Below are 11,243 nucleotides of genomic sequence, written 5' to 3' on the forward strand. Positions count from 1 at the left end.
ATGTTGTATTTATATAAAGCAGGAAGAACTGACAAAGTTATGTAATGTTGTATTTATATAAAGCAGGAAGAACTGACAAAGTTATGTAATGTTGTATTTATATAAAGCAGGAAGAACTGACAAAGTTATGTAATGTTGTATTTATATAAAGCAGGAAGAAGTTATGTAATGTTGTATTTATATAACTCCAATTATCTCGGATCAAAAGCTAAGAAACCTGAGAATTGAAAACTAATAAATTATTAAAATACTTACTGATTTTGTTAATTTCAACATGAAAGGTTTACTTGAGGATATAATAGTCTTACAGTTTAAAGTCACAGTTCTTTGCTGTAAAATTACAAATGAAATAATTTCGTGAATTTTTTTATAACATTGTAAATGTTTAGAATAATATATATTTATGTGGCAGATGAAAATATGTGAGGAATTTGGTTTGCTATTCAAAATGGATGAAGTCCAGTTGTTATTTTCTTAATCTTGAAAACTAATTTCATGCTTAGAGTACTAAAAAGCTCTCAACAGTGTAGAAAAATAGTTATTACAAAGTTTTTCTTATCACGATATATAAAATATTTTAGATATCGGATATAATTGGACAAACTGATAAAGTGTTAACAGCCAGAGAAGCACTCCTGCTCTGGGCACAGCGTACTACTGATCGATATCCAGGAGTCAAAGTTACCGACTTCACTAAAAGTTGGAAAGATGGACTTGCCTTCAATGCCATACTTCATAGAAACAGGTGGGTGTAAAAGGTCATGTCTTTATATAATCAGTAAGACACTTCTACTCTGGACACAGTATATTATTGACCACTGTTAATGAGTCAAAGTTAATGACATTACAAATAATTGGATGGGACAGTCTTATAATCAGTGTTACAGTTCACAGTAACAGGTAGGTGTAGAATGTCACATCTAGTCAATATGACTTCCTTCTTTTAAATGCAGCATACTACTGACCAGGGGTCAAAGTTACAGACTCTACAAGCAGTTGGAAGAGACAGTCTTACCTTCAGTGCTCAATACACAGGAACAGGTAGGTGTAGAAGGTCATGTATAATCCATATGACATCCCTCTTATGGACACTACATACTACTGACCAAGGGTCAAAGTTACAGACTCTACAAGCAGTTGGAAGAGACAGTCTTACCTTCAGTGCTCAGTTTACAGGAACAGGTAGATGTTGAAGGTTTCTAATTCATATGACATCTGTCTTATGGACACTACATACTACTGACCAAGGGTCAAAGTTACAGACTCTACAAGCAGTTGGAAGAGACAGTCTTACCTTCAATGCTCAGTTCTCAGGAACAGATAAATGTAGAAGGTCATGGCTCTGTATGATCATTAAAGCAACCTTTCTCTGGACATAGTATACTACTGACCACTATTTGGGGGTGAAAGTTATGGACTCTACAAGCAGTTAGAAGGACAGTCTTACCTTCCATGCTATAATTAATGGGTGTATAAGTTGTTCTTTGGTGTATTATCTTGTAAACATCGTTTTTAAAAACATTAGATTGTCTTGTTTAAAAAAGTTTAATTTTATTGCTTGTTTAATATAGAAATTAAAGTAGCAGGGTTTGTTTCCATAAATTTAGAAGTTTAATGTTTTTAAAGTGTTTTGTAATTAAGATAAATTAATATTGTTTAATTTAAACAACAATAAAATTGTAAAAACTAATTTTATTTATTCACCAATTTTCATTTTTGAGATAATTATAATTTTTTTTAGTGGTTTTTGAAATTGCTATTGGGGAACAATTTTTTTTATTAGACATCTAGCAACATAATTTATAATTCAAGATTCTTGTTATTTTGCTGATTAAAGAATAATCTTCCAGAGTAGGAGAAAAAACAAAAAGAGTTAGAAAATTAGATTAATACAAGATATTTAGGGTGATGATTATACCGCCAGAAACATTAAAGGTTTGACATACATTTTTAAATAATGATGTTATTTTTTTTTTTCTAGGCCTGATCTTATTGACTGGAGGACATTGCGAATAAAGTCTCCTCGTGATAATCTGGAACTGGCATTTTCCGTATTGGAGAAAGAGTGTGGGGTCACTAGACTTCTTGATCCAGAAGGTGTGTTAGTTCGGCACTTGTTTTTACCTAACGATATTTTTCAGATTTGTGTATGCCGATAAATGGCCATTAATTCTCTCATTTCTGCACTTTTTATCCAAAATCTAAAGTTTAGATCCGATAATGAAATTTTATTTATTAAGATTTAATTTAAGCATTATAATCCAATATGTATACAAAAGTTTCATCATAAGAACATACATCAAAGTAAATTTCTAGTTTTCTCCGAGAGTCCTGAAGCTAGTCATGTTTTTCTCTGAGAGTCGTATAGTTAGTCATGTTTTTCTCTGAGAGTCATATAGTTAGTCATGTTTTTCTCTGAGAGTCCTGTAGCTAGTCATGTTTTTCTCTGAGAGTCCTGTAGCTAGTCATGTTTTTCTCTGAGAGTCATATAGTTAGTCATGTTTTTCTCTGAGAGTCCTGTAGTTAGTCATGTTTTTTCTGAGAGTCCTGTAGTTAGTCATCTTTTTCTCTGAGAGTCCTGTAGTTAGTCATGTTTTTCTTTGAGAGTCTTATAGTTAGTCATGTTTTTCTTTGAGAGTCTTATAGTTAGTCATGTTTTTCTCTGAGAGTCTTGTAGTGGTTAGTCATGTTCATCTCTGAGAGTCCTGTAGTAGTTAGTCATGTTCATCTCTGAGAGTCCTGTAGTTAGTCATGTTTCTCTGAGAGTCCTGTAGTTAGTCACGTTTTTCTCTGAGAGTCCTGTAGTTAGTCATGTTTTTTTCTGAGAGTCTTATAGTCAGTCATGTTTTTCTGTGAGAGTCTTGTAGTTAGTCATGTTTTTCTGTGAGAGTACTGTAGTTAGTCATGTTTTTTTTCTGAGAGTCCTGTAGCTAGTCATGTTTTTCTCTGAGAGTCCTGTAGTTAGTCATGTTTTTCTCTGAGAGTCTGGTTGCTAATCATGCTTTTTTTTGAGAGTCCTGGAGCTAGTCATGTTTTTCTCTTATAGTCCTCAAGCTAGTAATTTTTCTAATTTGTTGCTAACAAAGTCCTTGACCTTTGGGTCACCTGCTTAGTGCCTGGGGAAATTACAGTCTGCTCTGACTGTGAACAAAGAAAGGAGATGTGGAGATCTCCAGTGGTATCAGTAAAAACTGGTTTAGCCTAGAAGTACTTGTCTGTAAGTGAAGCTTTATTACATTCCATGGTTGTTAATGAAACCTTGTGATGCCGGTTTTGTTCTATAAAATATAAGGACTACTTTCAGGTTCTGTCAGCCTGTAGACACGATGAAATGTTAGTTAAATCTTGTTTTACTTTGCAATATTTTATTTTACTGACATTCTAAAAAGTTACCACCAACTGTTTATAAATGATTCACGTGTAATCACTCACGTGAATAATTAGCATTTTGTTTAGATGTGATGAAAGTTTTGTAGGTTCACACTTTAAATTAACGACTGACTTTTACCACACAATGTGAATGAAACGGGTTTACTCACTGTTTTTTTTTTGTTCAACCTTACATTGATGAAAGCTCTCTCTCCTTCTTACCCTGGATTATTGTGTTATTTTATTTCATTATTCTGTATTTATACATTTATTTTCCAAACTACAGTTTCAGTTGCTCTAACTACAAGTTATCCATTTTCTTGCTAATTTTAATACTGCAAACCAAAAAAAAAAAATGTTTTTTTTCAAGTAATAGTTTTTTTTAAATTGTTCCAAGTTGGAACCAAAATAGTGCACAAAATAAAAATAAATAACGTTTTTATTTAGACTTGTTAACTTATCCTCTCTTAAATTAAAGTGAGTAGTGAACAGTAAAGTATAAGTTCTAAAAAAAAAAGAAGCTAGTCATACTTTTCTCTGGGAGTCCTGAAGCTAGTCATACTTTTCTCTGGGAGTCCTGAAGCTGGTCAAGCTTTTCTCTGAGAGTCCTGAAGCTAGTCATATTTTTCTTTGAGAGTCCTGAAGCTAGTCATACTTTTCTCTGGGAGTCCTGAAGCTGGTCAAGCTTTTCTCTGAGAGTCCTGAAGCTAGTCATATTTTTCTTTGAGAGTCCTGAAGCTGGTCAAGCTTTTCTCTGGGAGTCCTGAAGCTGGTCAAGCTTTTCTCTGGGAGTTTTAAAGCTGGTCATGTTTCTCCCAGAGAGTCCTGAATACATATTCTTTCAAATATGGAAACGAAACAAGAAAGCTTTTACACTGAAGTAAAATGTTTTAGTATAGATAGCTGAATCCACTTAGATATATGTTAATGACATGAAACTAGGGAAGAAGGAACATCTATCTTCTGGAAGGTTTTTATTTTCTGTGTTCAGTAGTAAATATTCCATTTTTTATGTTTACACAAATATTCAGTTTAGTCCATAAAACAAAATTATAATGATTTTAGAATCATTTATGTTTTCATGGTGATCAAGATGAAAATCATATAAATATAGTGAAGGATTGAAGATATTTTTTTGGTATTATCTAGATGTTGGATTCAACATTTTTACCTTTCTCTTACAGTTAATTTGACATTGAACAGAAATAGAACAGTGTTAACCATATTATCCTAGTTTTTCTCCCTCTCTCATGTATGTTTTGTTTCAGCTTATTTGATAGTGTTTTATTCCCCAACTACCTAAATAGTTCCCCTGTCTGTAGTTTTTATATTTTGTGTGAGGAGATATCTTCAATTTGATATACAGAAAATTTTAATGAAACTAAAGTGCATGTTTTGTCATGACTGTTTAGATGTTGACACCCCCGATCCTGATGAAAGGTCTCTTATCACCTATATATCCTCTCTCTACGACGTCTTTTCCGAGCCTCCAGAATACCACCCATTTGCGGACAGTGTAAGTAATTGCTACAGCTCTGGATATAGTTGTTCATGAATTTATTAAGTAGGCTTAACAAGCACTCTTAAGAATTTTGTATTTTTTGTGAAGCAATTTTAGAAGATAGAAATATCTTTAAAGACTTTATTTTTGTTGTAATTAAGGAGACAAAAGCATTTACACATAACTTATGTGACTATTTACTAAGCTTTTATATACCTTAAATTTATATTCTGTAGATAAATCAATTATTCAGAAAGTGCAGGCAAGAAGGCATCCATACTTAAAAGCTATTACAATAAATAAAATAGAATGTATACTGTTGTGAGGAAAACTTGAAAGTATAAGAATACATTGTTGTGTGAAATTAAACACTTTTTGTATACTATATTATATTGTTATGGATGATGACGTATTGTTGTATTTAATTGTTGATAGTATAAGAATACATTGTTGTGTGTAATTAAACACTTTTTGTATTCTATATTACATTGTTATGGATGATAACGTATTGTTGTATTTAATTGTTGATAGTAGAAGAATACATTGTTGTGTGAAATTAAACACATACAACAATACGTTATCATCCATAACAATGTAATATAGAATACAAAAAGTGTTTAATTTCACACAACAATGTATTCTTCTACTATCAACAATTACATACAACAATACGTTATCATCCATAACAATGTAATATAGAATACAAAATTTAATTGTTGATAGTATAAGAATACATTGTTGTGTGAAATTAAACACTTTTTGTATTCTATATTACATTGTTATGGATGATAACGTATTGTTGTATTTAATTGTTGATAGTATAAGAATACATTGTTGTGTGAAATTAAACACTTTTTGTATTCTATATTACATTGTTATGGATGATAACGTATTGTTGTATTTAATTGTTGATAGTATAAGAATACATTGTTGTGTGAAATTAAACACTTTTTGTATTCTATATTACATTGTTATAAAACATTTCCATAAACTTCTTTGATATTCTTTATGGCTACAGAGGCATTTTTTCCCTTCTTGTATTCAAACACCATTACATCCCAAATGTGTGTCTCGTCGGGATTAGAGTATACTAAACTTTACAAATTACATAGGCTACACTAACGTAACATTAGATGGTTCGTTTAACTATTATACGTTTTGTACGTTTTTTGGGGGTGGTAGTTAATGAAAGTGTTCCAAAATGCGACATTAATTTCTTGACGACCTAATAGATACCTTAACATTGGTGTTTTTTGGAGTTTTCACTTTTAATTCTAATGAATATACTAATATACTGTATATTCTCTGCACACTAATTTCTCTTTATGTTGAGGCTTTGTAAGAGCAGCTAATATTTTATATGAACTTATATAAAAACCAACTTGCCACTAATGGACAAAATGTTTCTTTTCCTTCAAAGTAATATGTAGTTCATACGGAAATGAGTAAGTCTCGTAAGCACATTGATTGGGCACGTTAATAACCTAAATATCTATTTCTGGTGTGTTTTAGGGAGTGTTTTATCAGTGTTTATCAGTTAAAACAGAAAACCAGAAGCCCTTGGTATATAATTTGGTAATTGAATAAAATTGGAAGTTTATTAAAACTATTCAGCTGTCAGTAGTGCATTAGGAACCCTCATTAATTATTTGGGGCAAAATTCTCTTTTTAAAATTGTGTAATGTAGTCCTTGGTGAATAAATAAAACAAAGTCCAGTTTTCTGGAGGATGTGTAGCAGTAACTTATTTCTTAAACAACAGGAGAAACTACGAAAGGTGGAAGAGTACAAAGAACTGGCCAGTACACTCAACCTTTGGATACAAGGAATGACAAGGGCTCTACAGGATCACACTTTTCCGTGTACATTGGTAGAAGTAAAAGTAAGTTTTTCGCGGTAGTTTTCATTGGCGTAAACTCTAAATTAATAGATATTATCTGGTTTAAAGACGAATATATCATACAAAGTTTTATGTAATTGATTTAATCATAACTTTTATTAACACCAAGAGAGTAGCTGCTGTTCTCACTTCACGCTAAATGTTAACAAGAAGTTTGAATATCTGGTTAGTTAAAGAACAAGACAGTGGTTCAGTAAGCCAAGTACTTGCAGTAACTTGCTAGCTTAATTTGATTTTAATGTAAGAATAAATCCAACAGGTTTTGTACTGGTAATTCTACTACACATGTTCTTTTTTCTAATTTCATATTCTAATCTGCAGGCTCTGTTGGTAGAGAATAACAAACTTAGGGTTACAGACATCCCACCAAAACTTCATGACAAACAAAAACTGTTCCATCTCTACACATTACTACAGGTACGTCTGCTTATGACTATGAATTGTTAAATATCATATTTTCAGTCTCTTATCTGTGTGATTTTTAGCATCAAAAAATAATGTAAATGTATATTTATTAATAGTGACTAATTTATTTTACAGTAAAACAGTTCTTAAAAACTGTTCCAACCAGGTTCGACAATGATTTACAGATTTTTTTTTTTATAGTACTTTGATTGGCATTTCTTGTTTGTACTAAACTATAAATATATATATTTTAAAAGTAAAATTGTGTGGATTATCTGTCACAGGTGTTTGTTAATCAGAAACGTGTTTTGAACATTAAGTAACAAGATGTTTTAGTAGTACCTAAATTGATTCCTTATTTCTTCAGAATACGTTTAGAGAAACCGGATCTGTAGACATAGAAACCGAACTTCAATTTGACACGATTGAAAAAAACTGGAATCAACTAATGTTGGCTCTTCAAACTAGGGACCAAGCGATTCGTGATGAAATTAGCAGGTACGTGAAACAGTGAGAAAATATGTAAGATGACAAATCAGTTGTTTTTGTCTAGAATAGGTTATTGTAAAACAAGTCAATCCAGAAATTGATAGGTAAAATTTATGAGTTTGACAGTCCAAAAATTGATAGGTAAGATTTATGAGTTCGTCAGTCAAAAAATTGATAGGTAAAATTTACAAGTTCGTCAGTCCAAAAATTGATAGGTAAGACTTACAAGTTTGTCAGTCCAAATATTGATAGGTAAGATTTACAAGTTCGTCAGTCCAAAAATTGATATGTAAGATTTACAAGTTCGTCAGTCCAAAAATTGATAGGTAAGGTTCATCAGTCCAAAAATTGATAGGTAAGATTTACAAGTTCATCAGTCCAAAAATTGATAGGTAAGATTTACAAGTTCGTCAGTTCAAAAGTTGATAGGTAAGATTTACAAGTTTGTCAGTCCAAAAATTGATAGGTAAGATTTACAAGTTCATCAGTCCAAAAATTGATAGGTAAGATTTACAAGTTTGTCAGTCCAAAAATTGATAGGTAAGATTTACAAGTTCGTTAGTCCAAATATTGATAGATAAGGTTCATCAGTCCAAAAATTGATAGGTAAAATTTACAAGTTTCTTGTAGTCAGGATCTTTAAGAAAGTTTTTTTTTTTCATTATGATTAATAAATAAACGTATGCTATGTATATGTAGCATTAAGAGTAAACTTTGTTTTAATGCTATTTTACGAATTGAAAGATATTAAATAATTTTATACTCATGTATAGTTAGGTAATTTGGAGCGGATACAGAGATTCAGTTTATATTCAGTAAGTATAGAATTACCACCATAATTTTATACTCATGTATAGGAAGGTAAGATACAGAGATTCAGTTTATATTCAGTAAGTATAGAATTACCACCATAATTTACTGGTTGGAGATAAAATAAAACAAATAGTGACACTCATTGAAAATTTTCTGATAAGACTTAGCCTACAGTTTCTGGATTGTTGTATAGTCAGTGTGTATGAAGCATTTGGGCAATAAAATTTGGAAAGAAAATCTCCTTTACCCTCCCGATAACAACTTTACTTCAGCCAGTGTTTCACCTTACAGTTTCATCAGGTCTAGTAGTTCAAGAATTATTTTATGTTAAGTGTGTGGCATATCATAAATATCAAATATAAACTAACTGCTACCCAATAAATCCTTGAAGAAACCTTTTGTATATTTGTTGTACACTTTTCTTCTAGACTAGAAAAGCTTCAGAGACTTGCGGAGAAGCTTCACAGGGAAGCCAAACAGTGTGATAGAAGAATTGACGATATAGAGAAAAAAGTGATAGAGGTAGGTGTTGATGGTAGTTTATCAATATATTTGATGCATTATATTTTTTTCACTATAAAAATTAACATCATAATTGTTCTTTGACAACTGACAGGGATTCCTGCGAGTAATCTTATTGAGTTATCGACTATAATGACAAAAAAGTAACACTTAGCAGTAAACTTGAAGATTTGTATGTTGAAATTTGGAACTTGATCCCTTTGTCCAGTATTGATTATCAGCAAACAAACACAAGTAAACAGAAGAGCTCTTGAAAACATCTAAGCTTCTGAACCTAGTTCTCTGTATATTTAAAAGTGTTATTTTTGTACGTCTTTTAGGAAGAAATGAGAATCCAGCGGCTCCATTCAATGGATGCTGTACAGAACTGTGATCAAATTCAAGCTGAACTAAACGTCATCGATGAAAACATCCAAACAATGTTCAAGGAAGTGGAGTCACTTCGAGATGGACATTACCACCAAACACATGAAGTTCACAAGAGGTGAATCAAAAATATTACTTCTGTATTAACTGTTGATTGTCATACATCAGAGCTCTAATGTTTAACTTCAATTAGAGCTGCAGGTATTTATAACATAGATAGTAATAACGATAAACCATCAGTTAGAGCTGTGGGTATTTATAACATAGATAGTAATAACGATAAACCATCAGTTAGAGCTGTGAACTGGACAACAAACTGAATCAGCTGATATTAAAATATGACCTACTGCCTTCGTTTTTGATAATTTGAGTAATTAGAAAAGTGAAACACTTCAAGTACCATGTGTCAGCACTTAGACTTATCCTCCTTCAAGTTGTGATGTTGACCTTGGAACACTGCAAGTAGAGTATGAGAAATTCCTTTGAACTGATTCTTTAGGCTGCAAGACCGTATATTCGTTGTAAAGAAACTTGGCTCTAGCATTGTGTTAGTTCTCGTATAATTACGGAACACCTAAGGTTAGAAATGATTAGAAGTCAACTATCAGTATCACTCCTTTTATCTGGTCCAGTTTGTGTCCCGGCTGTTCAGTTTGCAGTTCTAAATGATGGTTTCTCTTTATTAGCATCTCTGTTATTGAGCATAAACTTATATTGATCAGAATGCAGAATTTCAACAAAGGTTACTAGTATCTTTCCAAGTTGTATAGCATTATTTTTGTGTTTATAAGGGTGCAAAACCTTCATCAGAGGTGGATCACAATCCATACTACTTTTACAACCACATTATTAAACCCATTATCAACTCGTGTTGCGAAAACTGAAGAAAGACAGGTGACCAAACGGAGACAAGTTGCGTATGAGCAACACTTAGTTGAGACCAACGAAGCCTTTAAGTTTTTACAGGAATGCTTGGACTGGGTGAATGGTAAATTGGTAAGTAACCTTAAATGTGTTTAAATAGGAAAAACAGATTAAAAGGGTTAAAAGATAATACCCAAGATTAAACTAAGTATACAATCACGGTTTGTCAGCGTGCCTTTTAATAATAACTAGACAGTATATTGTGTATTTGAAGTTTAAATTAGCAGCACGGTTTTGATTTAACTTGTGATCTTTCTTTTCTCCAGAAATTTCTTCATTCTGCTGAATATGGTGGTGATCTTCCAAGCGTCAAGTCCTTACTAGAAAAACACCAAACTGAACACCAGGCGATCAGTCAGTTCCACAGGAATATTGACCAGTGTGCAACTAGAAAAGTAAAGCTTTTTATACTGTATTTAGATCTTACACCTGTATTATTAATGTAGATCTTACACCTGTATTATTAATTTAGAAGTTTAATTATGATTTCTTCAGTATCTCATGAATGTTGATGTAAATAAAAAAAACTGGTTGTTTTCAATAAATGACAATTTGTTTTCTTAAGAACCAGTTTAGAGGAGATGAACAAGAACTGTACTGTAGACTGTTGTCCAAACTTGAGAAGAACTACTCGGAACTTGTTGTAAGTGGCTTCTTAATAACTTATTGATACTTAACTTATGAACGTATGGAATAGCTGTTAAAGTATGCATCCATAACTTATGAACGTATGGAATAGTTATTAAAGTATGGATCCATAAGTTATGAACATATGGAATAGCTGTTAAAGTATGGATCCATAAGTTGTGAACATATGGAATAGCTATTAAAGTATGGATCCAGGAGTTATGAACATATGCAGTAGCTATTAAAGTATGGATCCATAAGTTGTCAACATATGCAGTAGCTATTAAAGTATGGATCCATAAGTTATGTACGTATTGAATAGCTATTA

The 11,243-nt window shown here is 31.9% G+C and overlaps 1 protein-coding gene across 1 annotated transcript in view; it reads left to right on the forward strand.

Moving 5' to 3' along the window:
- LOC106474784 (plectin-like) overlaps nt 1-11,243 on the forward strand; it is a gene marked incomplete at its 3' end in the record, with an annotated part of 33,806 nt that overhangs the window by 14,625 nt on the left and 7,938 nt on the right. The window contains exons 2-12 of the mRNA XM_013935474.2: nt 582-745; nt 1,982-2,097; nt 4,782-4,885; nt 6,632-6,751; nt 7,091-7,186; nt 7,542-7,672; nt 8,905-8,998; nt 9,319-9,482; nt 10,156-10,360; nt 10,555-10,683; nt 10,854-10,931. Coding sequence (XP_013790928.1) covers nt 582-745; nt 1,982-2,097; nt 4,782-4,885; nt 6,632-6,751; nt 7,091-7,186; nt 7,542-7,672; nt 8,905-8,998; nt 9,319-9,482; nt 10,156-10,360; nt 10,555-10,683; nt 10,854-10,931 — 1,401 coding nt within the window. The remainder of the gene's footprint in view (nt 1-581; nt 746-1,981; nt 2,098-4,781; nt 4,886-6,631; nt 6,752-7,090; nt 7,187-7,541; nt 7,673-8,904; nt 8,999-9,318; nt 9,483-10,155; nt 10,361-10,554; nt 10,684-10,853; nt 10,932-11,243) is intronic.

The sequence above is a fragment of the Limulus polyphemus genome, unplaced genomic scaffold (genome assembly GCF_000517525.1).
Source record: "Limulus polyphemus unplaced genomic scaffold, Limulus_polyphemus-2.1.2 Scaffold7682, whole genome shotgun sequence".
NCBI lineage: Eukaryota > Metazoa > Arthropoda > Merostomata > Xiphosura > Limulidae > Limulus > Limulus polyphemus.